General features: G+C 45.5%; 1 protein-coding gene across 4 annotated transcripts in view; it reads right to left on the reverse strand.

Annotated features, from left to right (window-relative positions):
- Positions 1-17,059, reverse strand: part of VPS39 (VPS39 subunit of HOPS complex) — a 41,379-nt gene that overhangs the window by 3,418 nt on the left and 20,902 nt on the right. For 2 of the 4 annotated variants that reach the window (XM_046649751.1, XM_046649760.1), the window contains 14 exons: positions 14,855-14,975; positions 14,621-14,741; positions 11,721-11,850; positions 7,735-7,877; positions 5,234-5,377; positions 4,626-4,767; positions 4,399-4,485; positions 4,002-4,075; positions 3,552-3,650; positions 2,816-2,933; positions 2,196-2,324; positions 1,474-1,576; positions 1,200-1,245; positions 133-282 (listed from right to left, as the gene is read on the reverse strand). In XM_046649751.1, coding sequence (XP_046505707.1) covers positions 133-282; positions 1,200-1,245; positions 1,474-1,576; positions 2,196-2,324; positions 2,816-2,933; positions 3,552-3,650; positions 4,002-4,075; positions 4,399-4,485; positions 4,626-4,767; positions 5,234-5,377; positions 7,735-7,877; positions 11,721-11,850; positions 14,621-14,741; positions 14,855-14,975 — 1,607 coding nt within the window. Of the gene's footprint in view, positions 1-132; positions 283-1,199; positions 1,246-1,473; positions 1,577-2,195; positions 2,337-2,815; positions 2,934-3,551; positions 3,651-4,001; positions 4,076-4,398; positions 4,486-4,625; positions 4,768-5,233; positions 5,378-7,734; positions 7,878-11,720; positions 11,851-14,620; positions 14,742-14,854; positions 14,976-17,059 lie in introns of all 4 variants that reach the window. The other 2 variants (XM_046649742.1, XM_046649756.1) reach the window with 1 other exon arrangement.

Below are 17,059 nucleotides of genomic sequence, written 5' to 3' on the forward strand. Positions count from 1 at the left end.
GAGGTGGAACAGGAGTGAGACTGAGATGTCTGAAGCCACAGAGCTCGCTGACCCCAGTCCCTTTCTCCACCCCCTCTTCTCATCCAATGCTCCCTGCAAGTGTCCTCCATGTCCCCGAGAAGAGCTCCTGACCTTGGTGGTGTCCAGTTTGCTATGGTGCAGCTCGAGGACCTGAAGGGCAGCCTGGAGGTTGGCCTGTGGCTCCTGCAGTTCCAGCTTGATTGGCCCCAGGCAGTGTACGCTGGGTGGCGATAGGTACATCCGCAGCAAGGACAGATACACCTGTGTCGTACAGGCACAAGCCACGCACGTCAGGCTGGCAGGACCCGCCCAGAAGCCCCCAGCATGACCACCCCTAAAGATAAGGGAGGTTGGTCTATAGTACAGCCGTCATGGAGCATTTACAACTCATCATTTTTCACCTTTTAAAGGTTTTTGTAAAATCAAAAAGGCAACTGCAGATGTCAAAAACTAAGCATTGTGTTTTCCCTGAGAGAAAAAAATCAAATGCCTTGTATTTGTCTGCATTATACTGTTGACAAAATGCCAACACTGTGAAATGACTTAAAAAGATCCCTCGTTTCCTTTGGCTTTGAGGCCGAGACCCTGTCACATCTTGGCAGGTGACGATTCACCCACGATGATGCCACATTTCCTTCCGGTGCCAGTATCACAGGGTTTCTCAACCTCAGCACTCAACATTGTGGGCTGGACAGTTCTCTGTGGGGCTGTCCTCGGCACTGTTTAGCAGTGACTCTGGCCTGTACCTCCCAGCACCCACACCCCCAGTCATGACAATCAAAAATGTCTGCAGGCATTGACAGATCCATGTGCATTCTAGACAGAGCACATATGCACACCTTAGCAGAACCGTCAGCTGTTCCTTCCCAAAAGGCTGACCGTGTAATTTATTACACAAGTTGGGACTCTTTTGAGAGTAAAGGGGCAGGGGTGCTACTAAGAATCCCCCAGATGACAACAGAGGTAAGCCAGAACTATCCAAGCCAAGCAGGATGTATGGTCACCCTGCCTCCCCCTCACTACACACAGGCAGAATCAGTCAGTGCACTGACCCCACACCCTGTCTTATCTTAGCAGTTCATACTAGTGTCACCTGTGTGCAAACCAGAGGGGGTCAGGAACACTAAGAGGGACCGTGAAATGCACACATGCTCCCTGGGGCCAGGGTCACTACTTACATCTTTGTTGCCGTCTTTGTTTTGGTCATAATGCTTGTGGCAGTATCTGCAAGAGAGAAAGCGGTGAGACCAGAGGGGCCGTCTAGAGAAGGTCATCGAGGCTGCCTGCATGAACACCCAATGAGAGCCCAAATCAGGGGCCAGCACAGGAGGCGACTCTCGCTTCTGCTGCAGGGTGGAGGGGAGATGGGTCTCTCAGCCTCCCAGGCCTCTCCTCTCTCTGGGGGGCCTGCTTTTAGACCCACTGGGAGGTGGGATGGCAGGGTCAACGTACTCCTCAGCCATCCTTGTATCCTTCAGGACGTGGACGTAGATGAAGAGAGCTTGCTCGTGTTTCCCCATGCGGCCCAGCAGGAGAGCACGTTCTTCCAAGAGGCCTGTGAGGAAAAGGAACGTCAGAAACCCTCACCACCATCATGTAGGCCCAAGGCCAGCAGCTGAGCTACTAGAGGCATGGGTATTGGGGCAAATAAATTGGGAGAAAATATTTTTATTACTTGGGATGTTTTTCAAGGAGAAAATTACTAAAATTTCAAAAAGGGTGGAGGGAGCTATTTTAGGAGGTACTTTCTGTGATCATTTATAAACTGGGTAAGAATACTCATTCAGAAGTCAAGACCATAATAAGCACCACAACGTGCCAGGCACTTCAGCTAAGGTCAGCAAACACTTTGTCGGCTCTCACAGAGTTGACACATCAGACAAACGTGTGTCTTTTCACAAATATTGCTAAACAATGAACTTGGCCAAGAACATTTGCTGAGAAAATAAACATGTTTCAACCTGACTGTCAATTAGCCTGTGGTTCACACCTAAAAGAGACTCCTCTCAGTCACGGTTCAAGAGTCTTCAGAGGGGACAGAACAGGAGCATTGGCCTGGAACGTGGTTTTTCCCAGGCCCAACTTTTTGGGGGGATGGGGACTGGGAAAAAGGAAAGATCAGTTTTGCATTACCTTCAGCTGAAGTGGCTTCTGGTCATATGCCAGACACTCACCATCAAAAGGAAAGTCACAGATGAGCCGGCCTGGATCATAGTAGCTGGAAATTTCCAAGAACACAAGAAGCTTCCGTCGGTATTCTCCCAGCTCACCCTCTTCCTCTCCGGCAGGGACTGGAGTTTTGCCTTTAAGGGAAACTAAGCTCAACATGAAAGAATGCTGTCAGGCAGCAATGTGGGGTCATCAAGAAAAACATGTCACCACCATGATCAGAAAGGGCCTCCCCGGTGGGTTTCCAGTTGGACTTTTCTTGGTTTAGGGTTTCTAAAGGGCCCCCAAAAGAGAGCTTGAGCTTAGGGGAAAAAAAAAAAAAAAAAAAGCTGCATAGAGAAACACTCTAGTAGCCAAACCTGTATCAGCACAGTTATCATCTTGCAGACATGTCTATTCCTTCCTCCTCCCCCAGGGGTGACGCTCAGAGATGCCCACATCCAGACAAGAGCTCCTGAGCCTCACGTCTTGGGTCACTTAGCTGCCCTGGCTCCTCTGAGGAACTTCCCGCCCACCTGGGCCCATGAAGAATGGTGAGATCTGCTTCCCTACCCCACACATGGCACCCTTGGGTCCTAGCTCACCTAAGACCCAGGGCCACCTGGCTTTCTATGAGGACTGGTACCTGCCGGGAAGGACAGGAGATACTCCTTCATCAGACCTTGCACCTTCTCACAGTACAGCTGGATCAGGCAGTTGTGGAACCGAGAGCCTGTCTCCTCCCAAACGTGGATGACATGTTCCTGACGGGAGACGTAGGTCAGCCTGGTACCCTCTACACTGTGACCCAACTCAGTCATTCAGTCCCCCTCACATTTTTAAGGCCCAACAGGTCCCATCCAGATTGTCCCCTAATTAAGCTGCAAAGATTACCAAGGGACAGCTCCTCTAAAACCACAGGGAAATTTTACAGTACAACACAGCAATGTTAGGAATTATCTTCTTGATTTCCAATCTAAACTCCTTGATTAATTTTGTCCCATAATCCTCCAAATTCTCCTATCAACCCATATAATCAAGGTTAAATAGTTGAATCCTGGTACTTAAAACTGATCTGCTTGTCCTGTGGTCACAGTTGAGTTTGGCTGTACAAATGCGGCTTTGACATGTTTTTGTCAAACGTCACTCTCTTTTATCCCTCTGTAATTTACCTAGATTTAGAAAGCATCATCAAAAAGTAACACTTGCAGCGTGGTCTACTGGGATCTCTTTCTCCAGAGGACGTTGAAGTAACTCTCTTCCTTACATTTCTACCGATCCCCAAGGGACACAAAGCCCAATCGGAACCGCCCAGTAACTGAACCATGTGGTCCTGAATCCCAGGTTTAGAGCTTTTTAGTTGAGACCAAAACATATCTTACCAGATAAGGAATAGCCAGACCCTTAAAGTTCTCTACTAGGAAGCCGAGCACTCGGTCTCGTGGCAAAGACTCCACCTCCGGGAGGTCTTCCGTAAATATCTGCCAGGACAAACCCGAGTTCCATCAGCAGAACCATCTGACCACAGTGCTGCCTGCCGCACACGCGCAAGGGGAGGGTCAGGCGGACAGACTTTTGGAGGCTGGGACGTGGGAAGGGCGTACAAGAAGGCGTCCACAGGGGGTTAGTGTGACAGACTAGGTCGCAGGCCTCCTGACGTCTGTGCAAGGCTCTTTCCACTCCACTCCACTGTGGTCTCAGGTTTCCCAGTCTACTCTTTTGAGCACCAGACAAGGTGCGTGAATCCTTCCTCCCCTCCATCCCTTGCTGTCCTAAGTAGAATCTGGCCCAACCCTAGTAGCAGATAAATGCGAGGGACTCCCGTGACCAACCTTTAGGCCATCCTCTGGGAAGTCTCTCAGCACCCACACTGAGTAGGAAAAAATCAAATGCAGGTTTTCGGTGCCTAGGGGGAAGGGAAGACTTGTCAGCAAGTGAAACCCACCCTGCCCATTGGACTGGGAAGGCAGGTGCCCAGGTTGCTGCAGGATTTACTTTCCAGAGAAGACAGCTCTGTCCAAGCAGCAGTCACTCAGGGCTGCTTGGCTCTACTGGGCTGGCTACACACCAAGCGGCCATCAAGCTCCCTCCCACCTGGAAGACTTTTACCCCAACTGGAGGAATCAAGTCGGGTGACCACGGGGAAGGGAGGGGACTGACAAGCCAGAATCAGAAATGGTGGGAGATCAGGTCCATTTGCACACCATCCCTTTCAGAAGTTGGACTTACCCAGGTGTTGCAGGTACTGCACGGTCCTCTCATGGCCTTTCAGAGGGGAGTTCGCTTTCTTGGACTGGTCCACCAGCACCTGCAGAGCTGGCCACGAAGCCCAGGAACAAGGTCAGGAGCCTCTCCCAGACGGCGCATCCCCACGGGAGATTTATCACACCTCAGTACGTTTCCCCTGTCAACGTACAAGACCCTCCCAGATCAGAGACACCCCTCCCCCTGGTCACCTTTCTCGTGGAGCCCCTTCTTCTCGTACAGGATTATCAGTTCACTGTACTTGTGGGCCTTCTTCAGCACGTGCTCGCTCTCTTCGATGTGGCAGTGATTGTTCTCCAGGCGCAGTAAGGGGGCCACCAGGGCCACGTTCGTCTGCAGAGGAAGCAGGCCTTCAGCAGAAACTCCTTCCTGGGGCCCACCCTTACCTGGCCCAGGGCTGCTTCAGGATGAAAGGCCAGGGATGTAACACGAGCAAGAGAAAGCAAACAACCCTTTTCCAGGACTACTTTTATAGCATAGCCCTTTCACACAACATGTTTTAACTTTTTTTGGGTGGAGGAGAGAGGAAGGGAACATTTTCTTTGACGAAATACTGTCCCCGTTCGCCTTGTAGCACAAACCCCAATCTTACCAGAGAAGACCAGCCCACTGTAAGATTCTGGGTCAGCATCTTGCCTTATCCTCTTAATTCCAAGAATCTCACAGATGTCAAACAAAGACGAGGTGGTTCCCATCGTCAAAGATTTCACTGTTACTAGTGGTAGGTAGCTCCAAGTGGCACTTTCCCAGTTTCAGGGAACTAGGGATTTGTGGGTCCCCAAGAGCTAGGAGAACTCACATGGAGGTAGCACTTGAGCAGGGTGGTGTCGATGATTTGTAACAACTTCTTCTTGGATTTGATGGTGGGAGTGCCCTCCATGAGCGGGGAGGTACTCGACTGGTGATCAGAGTCATTCAGCTTCTTTACCAGTTGGCTTCGTTTCTGCAAAGGCCAAACATGGGGGATCTAGGCTAGAACTAAATCTTTCTTTATCATTTGAGCTACCAGGTAATTCCAAATACCTCCAAATCAGTTCACACCTATCCACCCTGATCTCATATTGCATATAATTTTTATCAGGAATCAAAATAGATGACTGCCAAACTGCCACAGATACAATCACAATTTTTTCAAGATTAACACCTGAGCTAACATCTGTTGCCAATCTTTTTTTTTTCTCTTCTTCTCCCCAAAGCCCCCTACAGTACATAGTTGTATATTCTAGTTGTAGGTCCTTCTAGCTCTGCTGTGTGGGATGCCGCCTTAGCATGGCTTGATGAGCAGAGCTAGGTCTGCACCCAGGATCTGAACCAGCGAAACGCTGGGCCACCAAAGCAGGGCACCTGAATTTAACCACTTGGCCACGGGGCTGGCCCCCAATCGCAGTTATATACTGGGTATTTACTACACACCAGGCACTTCGCCAAGCACTTTATATATTATCCTATTTTAAACCTAAAACAAATGCAGGTATTACTATCCCCATTTTACAAGTGAAGAACCCAAGGTGCAGATGTTAGAAATCTCATAAGTGGCAGAGGCAGGTTTCAAATTAGGGTCTGATTCCAAAGCTCACGTTCTTTTATTATTATTTTTTTAATCAATTTCATTGAGGTGTAAGTTACATACAATAAAATGTACCCTTTTATTTATTTATTTTTTGCTGAAGGAAAATTTGCCCTGAGCTAACATCTGTGGCGAGTCTTCTGTTTTGTATGTGGGTCACTGCCACAGCACGGCCATCGATGACTGGCGTAGGTCAGCGCCCGGGAACCAAACTGGGGCTGCCAAAGCAGAGTGCACCAAACTTAACCACTAGGCCTCAGGGCTGGACGCAAAATATACCCTTTTAAAGTATACTATGAGATGCATTTTGACAAGAGATATATATGCATGTGACCACCACCCTAATCAAGGAACAGAACATTTCTGTCACCCCAGAAAGTTCCCTTATGCTCTTCCCAAAGAATCCCACCCTCCCTCTACCCCACTGATTTGATCTCTATCACTAAAGATTAATTTTTACCTATTCTAGAACTTCATACAAATGGAATCATCTGGTTTGTACTATTCTGTGTCTGGCAATACCCACAGTCTTATATGCTTTACTATCTCTCTGGCAGAATATCAGTGTTCTAACAACGTCAGTGGAGAAGGCCAGGGAAGAATGTGTGCTTGGAGTCTTAAAGCTAAGACATTGGCAACAGAGGGCCTCCTTTAATGCCACAGGTCTGGGAGACAGTCCGCCCCAGAAACGTTTTTCACTCGGCATGTGGGCCATACAGTGTGCAGACAGGCATATCTATGTGCTCTCTGCAGGTGGCCGGCCACAGCTGGGTACCCCTGGAGCCCAGCGCCAAGGAAGTGCCAAGGCTACACATGCCTGAGCAGACCTGCGGGACGCTCACTGACCCAGAAGCAGGCGGCAGGAAGCCAGCTTGCAATTTTCCTAGCAATACTTCTCAGGGCTACCCAGGGGACCCCTTATAAAGGTCTGCAGAACACTTAAGGGGAAAAGATTTACTAAGTTCTCCAACTCTGAGTGGGTGCGTGGGAAATAAATAGTAACTTTCTGCAACAGCAGTTTGGGGTTGAGACTTCAACGGAGATAAAAGTTTTAGTATTGACTTGAAAATTTCACTTATCTGTCCCTAACAGTAAACCGAACAAAATCTAAATATTCACCCTAAAAAAACACGTTATAGAAGAATATTTATGGATAAGGACGGACTTTCCCAATATACGCCTAAATTTTTTAAAAGTACACTATAAAACAATATATAGTTTGAAATCTACTTGCAATAAATAAGAAAACAAACACTAATTCACAAATACATATAAAAGTCTGGAAGGAAAACACTAAAATGTTAGTTACATTTCTCTGGGTGGTAGAACTATAGGTGATTTGTATTTTTCCTTTATACTTTTCCACATTTTCCAAGTTTTCTGCAAAAAGCAGGTATTTTTTCCAAAAGAACGTATGCTCCAAAAAAGTTTGTTTTAAAAAACTTACTTTTTTCTATCAACTAAAATTTACTCTTTTTAGTTGCTCCAATAGCTTAGTGTGAATTTACCAGGAATTGAATGTGTTTCCTGGTATCAACATTTGGCAGAAACCAGCTCAATGGTACTATTGAGCAGGGAAATGAAGCAGAAAGAAATGTGCCCACCCAGACTTCTAGAGTGTTCATGTGCAGAATGCCTACGGTATTATACAAGGCCCTCGATTCCCCGCCATAGAGAAACAGGTATTGGAGCCCCCAGGTGAACTCTCGCACACCTCTCTGCATCATACTTACCTGTGTCAGGTAGTCAATCAGAGCTAAGTGAGCCTTCTCCAGCTCAGCCCCAGAGAGCACCGGCAGCGGGTTAGGGTACTGCAGCTGCTTCCTATAGTCTGTGGGCAGCAGGTCCGGGTACAGGCCCATCACATGGGTAGGATCTACATGGAAGGTAAACGTGATTCCGCCACCTCTCCTTACACTCCACTTCTCCTTCTCATCCTCCAGGACCCAGCTCACCCCTCCCTTCCTTCCTCCTGGGGAGACCTCCTCACTCACTTCTCCATGCTCCTGGAGACCTTTGTCACACTTATCCCAGTGTAATACTTACTGGTTTTACATGCAAGCTTTTTGTGGACATATAACATGTCTTATGTATCCCTGAAGCTCAGGGCTGAAGGCAGAGCTGGCACTGACAATGCTTATCTGACTTGCCGGTGGGGCAGTATGTTCTCTGAGTACAGGATTATGCCATGAGTTGAATCAGTCCCCAGTACAACATAGAAATGTAATTAACAATGGAATTACATCCCTTATGCAGAACAAACGATACAGACCAGTTCTGCTCTAGCCGCACAGATCTAGCTGTTCCTTGAACATACCAGGCATTCTTCTAACCTCATCACATCTGCACTGCCTGTTCCCTCTGCCGGGAATGCTACACCCATGCAGACATCTGCACGGCTCATTAAATCACCTCCTTCGGTCCGTAACTGAAACGCCCCCTTCTCAGAGATGCCTTCCCTAACCATTTTATCTTAAATTGCAATCCTAACTCCTATCTTCAGTACTCCTTATCCCCTTCTCCCTGTTTTATCTCTCTCAGCACTTATCACTTCCCAACATATTATAGTTTTGCTTATTTATTTTTTTGTCTTCCCCCTCCCCATCAGAATATAAGCCCACTACTTGGCACCTAGAATAGTCTTCAGCACATGGTAGGAGCTTGATGAAACATTTGTTGAGTGAAAAAATAAATTAGCAAATAATGAATACAGTAGTATTTGAACCAATTCAACAGTTCAAGGTTCAAGTTCAAGATCTAAATATGAGTCTCAAGAAATACAAGAAGTCTCTCACACTCTTGCCATTCCACACCATCATACTCGACCACCAGGACCCCACAAGCCCAGGGCCTCAAGACAGTGAGTCTCCTCATCGAGCCCTCCTGCGAATGCCTATAGTGCTCACCTTTCTACCCGGCCTCACAGCCTTTTAGGTACAAGTTGTAAGTTGCCACAAGGAAATAACCCTAAAAGAGTGGTTCTTAAACAGTTTTAGGATCTTAGAGAATTTGATGAAAGGTATTGATCCCCTCTCCAGAAAAACCCACATATGCACAAAATTTTACATCGAGTCTAGGGTGGTTCCCAGACTTGCTAACATCCACTCACAGGCCCTACGTCCTCACTGGGAGGAGACAGGGCTTCTCCCTGGCTCACAAGGAATACAACTACAACACCCTTACAAGGGGCCTGTCTGTGGGACATAGCAGGGGGGTAGGGGGTTGCAGGGAAACAAACCTGGGCCCACTGCACCCTGCTCTAGGGGGGCCAGGGGACATAGTCTGGTAGTACCATATTGTTCTCTGTAGCCAGGCCTCCCTGTGGCTCAGAAGACTCATGCCTCCAGAAGACTTCCTTTTGCTCCAATTCTGTGCCCTGAAGCAGTCTTCTGACTTGGGACCCCGGGTACACTCTGTTCTGCTACATCTCGAGTTTCTTTAACACAAATCAGGTCACGTGCAGTTGGTAACAGGGGAATGATGTCCATATGAGGCAAAAGTTGTGTTGGTTTGTGTGTAATTTCCCCCAGCTTGTTGAAGTTTGAAGTGAGCAGGGCAAGCTTTCTCACAACTAAAGAGAAAGCCTTAACCCTACAGGGAGACCTAAAAAAAGACCTGGAAATCCCACAGAAGTGCCCAGTTTTGTGCAAGTAGTGGCTAGTTAGAAACATCAAAAACCAGCAGTTTTTGTAGACCTATGGAACTTCTTGTTTATTATTCCAGTGTCTTCCCAAAGAGCTGGTGGCACACTGAAAATAAATGCTCCAACTGAGTACATTCAGGGGAAGGCTGGTAGATATTTATCGATTTCAGGTTGCCCAGCGTTCATGCCCCTTCTTAACAGCAACCTACTTCCTTCTGGTGAGCTCCCTCTTCCACACTATGTGTAGTCTTGGTGGGAGAATAATTCTTTGCCTTCTGGAGCAGAGGGCAGCCACAACTTCTTTCTCCATCCCAGAGGAAGTGAGACCATGACCTAATCCTGGCCAATCAGATCCCCTTGATCTTGAGAAAGTGATTCAAGGATGACAAGCAGTGTGCTACACACCAACATATATCTCATCCTACATGCTTCTTTCACGTAACGTTGATACTCCTTCACCAAGGAGGTGGGGTCTGTGTTCCCTTGCCTTGAACTTGGAAGGCCCTTACAAATCAACAGAATATGGCAGAAGGGACTGTCATAAAAAGGCACTGAGATTTCCACCCAGGTCTCTTGGATTGCTCACTCTGGAAAAAGCTAGTCACTCTGCATGAGGACGTTCAAGCAGCCCTGTGGAGAGACACACTTGAACAAGGACTGAGGTCCCCAGCCCACAACGAGCACCATCTTGTCAGCTAGGAGCATAAGCCACCTTGGAAGTGCATCCTCTAGCCCAGTCAAGACTTCAGATGAAGGCAGCCCAGCCAACACACAACTGCAACCACACGAGAGACCCCAAGCAAGAACTGCCCAGCTGAGCCCTTCTGAGATTCCGACCAACAGATACCATGAGACATAACAGATGATTTGTTATTTTAAGCCACTAAGTTTTGGGGTGATGTGTTACACAGCATTAGATAGCTAACACAAGCTGGTAGAGGGCAATTTTTATTAAAGATGCGAGAACATGGGAGGTGGCGGCAGCAACAGCTAAGGAAGTGGCCGTGCCAGTGGAGGACTGCCCAGCCTCTTCTGGCTACAAAGGGATTCCTGTCTGGCTTTCTGTTTCCTGCTGGGAGGTTCTCCAGAGCTCCCTTGGTTCCTCGCATTCCTGAGCCTGGTTCCCCACTAATTTTGTGGGCCCTTCCACCTACCATTCCCCTAAGAGTCCAATAAACTATGCTTAATTTATCCATATCAGCCTAAATTATCCAAAATCGGTCTCCATTGCTGACAACCAAGAACCTTAAGTGACACATGGAGTTACAACAGTTCATCACTGGTCAAGGTTGATGAAAGGTGGAAAAAATGCAAAGCAAAGAAGAGGAGAAAAGAGAAGATAAATATGATATAGAGTCAAACCAGGTCTATATACATTGATCCTAATTAGCAAAAATGGAATATACAGAGATGAAAAATTTAATCATAACAATAATGACAGCGAACACTGACTTGGCATTTATTAAGTACCACCCACCGTTCTAAGCACTTTATCTAACCTTCACTGCAACACTATGAGGTAAGTATTATTATCTGCCCTATTTTGCAGAGGAGAAAATGGAAGCACAGAGCGGTCCAGTAACTTTGCCTGAGGTTGGGCACCCTGACTCCAGAGTACTTGCCCCTCACCATGATGCTCTAATGTGTAGTTTTTAGGACACTGTGACAGGAAGGGCTTTGTGGCATTGCACTGTGTGGCTCTCAAAAACAACCTACTATCTAATCCTACTAAGCTGAGGTCAGGGCCTCTCATCTAGAACAGCACTCAATAAATACCAGATAATCGAATACACTATGTCGACTTGAATGACTTTCTGTTACCTTTCACTTAATGGCAAGGGCCAATCATCCTGGAAAATTGGAAGTCTGTATTTATGGGTGAGACCAGACTCATAAGATTAGGACTGTAAATATGGAACCACCATGGCCACCCACAAGATCCTGTTAGGTATGAGGATCAATTCAGATGAGCGTAAACTTCCTCCATTCTCAGAAGTCTCATATCATTTCTCCCGGTCCTTTCCAGTTTCCACTCCCTCCACCAGTTCCTTATCCCGAGGCCACACCCACTTTTACCTGTGCCAAGCTTAGCAAAGACCTGCATGGACTCATCAAAACGCTTCTGGCAGAAGAGGTTGAAGGCATACAAGTTCTTGATATGATGGATCTGTTGCTGCTTTTCACTGTCAGAATCATCTTTCATTTCCTAATAAGAGGGTAGACTAGGTAAGAGCTCATCACTCAACAGATATTGACTCAGTATGTACTAGGTATCAGACAATAGCCTAGCCTGGACATAGGCCAAAGTGTACAGGACGGCCACAGGGCAGCTGGCCTCACAGACTGCCCTTACAGTTTAACCATAAGACTGATAAATAACGATGCGATTAAAATTGGACAGGGTTTCTACAAAATACCTGACCAGTACTCCTGCAAACTGTCAAGGTCATGAAATATAAGGAAAGACTAAGAAACTGTCACAGATCAGAAGACACTAAGGGCACATGACAACTAAATACAGTGTGATTCCTGGATTTGAACCTGGATCAGAAGAAAGGACATTAATGGGAAAACTGGTGAAACCTGAATAAAGTCTAAAGTTTAGTTTAAAAACAGAAAAATTAAAACGAAAAAAACCCCAAGGTGAGTGATGACAGAAGCACGTGTGAGAGGTGCTCAATTCAGTCTGAGCGGTGGGTCCAGGAAGGATTCCAGGAGGAATGTAAACTGAGACATAAAGGACCAGCTGGAGTCAGCTGGGTGAGGCCGGGCAGGCGGCAGACGGGAGGGGAGAAGGAGGGTGTGTTTTCAGCAAAGACGACAGCACATAAACAAGGCTCTAAAATGACAGAGAGAGAACACGGTGTGCTCAGGACTGGAAGACATTTAACACAGCTCACACAGCTGGGCAAGGTTCTATTCACAGTAAAAGCTAAATAAATGTAGCTGTTTATTATCTGTTCCTTCCTTCTAACCCTTTTTCCCTCTTATCTCCCTTTTAACCAATCTTCAATACATTTAATTTCTTCCTTCAAAACATCTCTTGGTGTTTTCCCTTCCTTTCCTCTTGTCATCACCCTGGTCTCGACCGTCAGCAACAAGTGGCCACACCTGGTCTGAGCTCTCCCCCTGGGGTGTTAAAGGCTTTCAAACCTAGTGCAGTCCCCTCACCTAGCTTATTCCCAGATGTTCAAGTCGCACCTGCGCCCATCAGGAGGGGCTCCAAACAGCCTGGCAATCCTGGTTTCCACACTTGTTTCCACTTCCTTAACTTCCTCGGGCTCATCAACGCTCCCTGTTTCTTGATCCTGCTCCTGATCTTACCTTCAAGGGTCCTTATCCTTAAAGGGGCCAACCTTAGGATGCCCTTTCCAGGCCACAGGCAACTGTCTCTTCTCTAGCATTTAGCTCCATGTTTCGTCAATACCAAAGTTTGGCATGTAATTGCCCTCTGAAAGTTTTACATTATGTTCTTTGATTTATTTAAATAAAATATAGGTTCCTCGAGAGCTAAGATGATGTCAACCAATGTTCTTTTGTCATAGGGCAGAATACCTACTAAGTATAAGCCTAGACAACAGAAGGATCAATGGAAACCCACTTCTATCTTTTCTAGGAAAGACTAAACATACAGCTACAGCAGGAAGACCAGTGAAAAGACCCAAAACCTTCCTGTTAAGAAAAATAGATACTAAAAGAGCTATATACTGCATGATACCCTTTTTATAAAGTTAAAAAACTAAATACATTATTCAAGCACACACATATATATGAAAGACTAAAAAAAAAATTTTTAAGGGCATGACAAATACAACATTGAGGATAATGGCTGTGTCTGGAGGGGAGGCAGAGGGTTGGGATGGGGAGGAACAGATAGGTTACATGTTATTTTTCTAGAGTAGGGTGGTGGGTTCATGGGTATTCATTATTTTAAAAATGAAAATAAAGTAAAATAATATACGGCAACCCATGAGTGGAGAAAAAAAAGAATAGTAAGATGCTGCAAATAAATGCCCCAGGAAAGAAAGAATCTTTATGCAATATTGAATATGTCTAACTATTAAGACTGGATTTTTGTTTTAAATCTAGAACTTACAAATCCAAAATAAATGTTGCTCTTCTAAAGCATCCACCATATGTAACTATAAACATATGTATTCCAAAATTTGTGACCAATGTTTTCCTTTCAGAAATAATTTACAACATACTTTAGAAATTAAGTTTTCCTACTATTATCCTCATAAAAATCTCTTCTCTTTCACCAAATCAGCACTGTTCAATTGAATGACTAGGTTAGGCCCAGAACGACTTTTGATTGTTTCCTAAAATTGAATCCACTCTCCACTGATGACAATTGGATGTTTAAAAGGGCAAGACAAGCCTCGGAAGTCAGTCTCAAGAAGTGTGTTGGCAATGGGAGCATCAGTGGAACAAAGGCATGGTCACTACCATGCCATGCACATATTCAAGGAGAGTGACGGCCATAAACAAGAGTGCAGCCCTGTGAACGCAGCAACTTGACGTGGTTTCAGAAAACTTAAAGAAGGCCTGCTTATCCAAACTCACGAGTCTACTGCCGAAAGAGATTCTGGGAGGCCATCCAGTTGTTGCATCAATCGGACTGCAATCTTACATTTACGATTGTTACTTTAATGTCTGTAATCATCTTTAATTTTTCACGGCCATACCATATCTATTAAATTATTTTATTCTCCTATTAATTCTATGAGGTACTATTATAACTGGCACTCATTCTACATTTGACAGAGAAGGAAACTGAAAAAGTGAAATCACTGAACTAGAGTTACACAGATGTTTCATGGCAGAGTCCGACCCTGAACCCAAGCCTCCTGATTTTCAGCTCGGTGCTTATTCTACCAGTCCTAACTAAACATGAACATTTAAACCCAAATCGCCTGCTTTGGAGGACAATGAGGAAGGCAGACTCACACCCAGATCTCAGAAACAAGACTTACTGCGAGCTGTAGAGCCAATTCAAACTGCTTGTCCTGGAGAAGCTGTTGGATTTGGGTTGCCATAGGGACAGGAATGAGTCTCCAGACAAAATGATTGCTGGCCACATAGACAATGTTTGATCTGGAAGCAGGAGTAAGACTATCAGCAGAAACACCACAGGCTTTGTGACGACATAGATAACTTCAAAGCTTTGGAATAATACGGCAGCTACAGTAAAGAAAGAACTTCCTTACCCTCCCGAGGTAATGAAACGGGGCCTTTGCAATTCAATGCTCTGGACCAGGAGCCTCGGCTCAAATGTTCGGATCTCCACATATCGAGGCAACACTGCAATGATGTAGGGAGGCTGGTGCTCTGTGCAAGAGAGAGTATCTTGAGTTGTAGTTCTGGTCTAAGGCTTTAGATTTATGGACCATTTCAGTTGCCCATTTCTTTTTTCTTTTTTTTTTGAGGAAGATTAGCCCTGAGCTAACTGCTGCCAATCCTCCTCTTTTTGCTGAGGACGACTGGTCCTGAGCTAACATCCAGGCCCATCTTCCTCTACTTTATATGTGGGACACCTACCACAGCATGGCGTGCCAAGCGGTGCCATGTCCGTACCTCGGATCCGAACCGGCGAACCCTGGGCCGCTGAATTGGCATGTGCACACTTAACCGCTGCACCACCGGGCCAGCTCCTAGTTGCCCATTTCTAAGCTGTATTTAAATGGGATCCCCAAAGAGTCCACTAGTCAAATACCAACCCAGGATCCTACAATGTCATATACAAAGAAAAACAATTGTTTGCCTGAGTGATGCTAAGACAAATCTCTTGCACAAAATAGATGCATCTAGCTTTGCTGAGAGTGACCTGATCCTGCTCCTACCATTTCCCCCAAAGAGCTGCGTGAGAGCGTCCCCGGCTACTTTCTCACCAGTCACACAGCGAGGCCAGCTGCAGCCGCCCCAGCAACTCAGCAGTGGGAGAACAAGGCTACGCAACCTCTTCTTTCACTCTCTTAGGAGGGCCAAGAGGAAGAAACTTTTTTCCCTAAAATTATGCTAAAGAAAGAGTTCCACGTTTCTGGCCAAAGTTGTTTCTGCTTGAGATTTTCACAGGGAAAAGATGCAAAACTCCGCTTGATGCTTAATGCTTCACAGAGAAGGCAGCTGGACGGCATTCTCAGTGTCGCTGTTTTCTACCACTTACAAGAGGTATGTAGAATGTCAAATTCATAGAAAGATAACGTAGACTGGTGGCTGCCAAGGCTAAGGGAAGGGGGAAAGGGGCTATTGTTTAATGGGCATAGAGTTTCAGTTTTACAGGACGAAAAGTTCTGAATTCTGTTGCACGACAACGTGAATACATGTAACTGCTGAACTATACACTCAAAAATAGTTAAGATGATAGATTTTACATTGCGTTTTTTACTACAATAAAAAATAAAATTTTAAAAAGTAAAAAAATTTAGTAAGAAATGAACCACTAGATGGCATAATTATCACATAGAAATTTAACCTCAAAGAATATATTCCTAAGAATAGTTTCTTAGTATGGCTAACTTGCTGTGAATTTATTTTCCTCATTATCTACTTTCTGATAAAAAGTTTTTCATTTTATATTTGAAATTTATATTCTAAATGAATAGTACAATAAAATTTCAAAGGCAGAAGGGAACTCGGAAATGAGGAACTGAGGCCTAAGTAATACTTTCATCAATGTGAATGCTTTTGTTATTATGCTGATATTTTTCATCTTACCTGAAATTAAAAAGCATGTTCTTTTGTATTGGATTTTTTTCTTTTCTTTTTATGCTAGCCTCATTTTTAAAAGCTAGTCCAATTTTCTTTAATGTTAATTTGTATAAATATGTAAAATTTCTCTGTCATTTTTTAAGCTGGCCCACCTTAACAAGGCCTAATTTAATAAAAAAGGTAATCTATAACAGAAACCCTTTCGGTTGTCATATCTTATCATTTGTTCAGTCTCCCCAACTCTTTGACAACAAAGATGGTTTGGATCTCTTTGTAGCTTCAAAACTTGCCAGAGTGGCCAGGGGGCAGCAGGCATAGAAGAAGTAGCTGACAATGACAGGGATTCATCTATTCAGCAAACATCTGCTAAGAAGCTATGACGTTTCAGGCACTACTCAAGTGGATCAAGATGTCAGCCCAGAGCTCATGGAGCTCCTACACGAGAGGAGGAGACAGACAACTAAGTGCGTCTGTGGGACAGTGTGGGTGCCACGACAGAGAAACCTGAAAGGGCTATGGAAGGGCCAAGAGGGAGGTGACTAATTCTGCCGGCGGGTCAGAGAAGACTTCACAGAGGAAGTGCCGCCGAACAAGGCCTTGTCACGTGAGCAGGACACCGATAAAGGCAACAGCATGGATGATGGCACAGTGAGGGGGAGCCCAAATGACCAAAGCCTGGGTGAAATGGTAAAGATGAGAACAGA

The sequence above is a fragment of the Equus quagga genome, chromosome 2 (genome assembly GCF_021613505.1).
Source record: "Equus quagga isolate Etosha38 chromosome 2, UCLA_HA_Equagga_1.0, whole genome shotgun sequence".
NCBI lineage: Eukaryota > Metazoa > Chordata > Mammalia > Perissodactyla > Equidae > Equus > Equus quagga.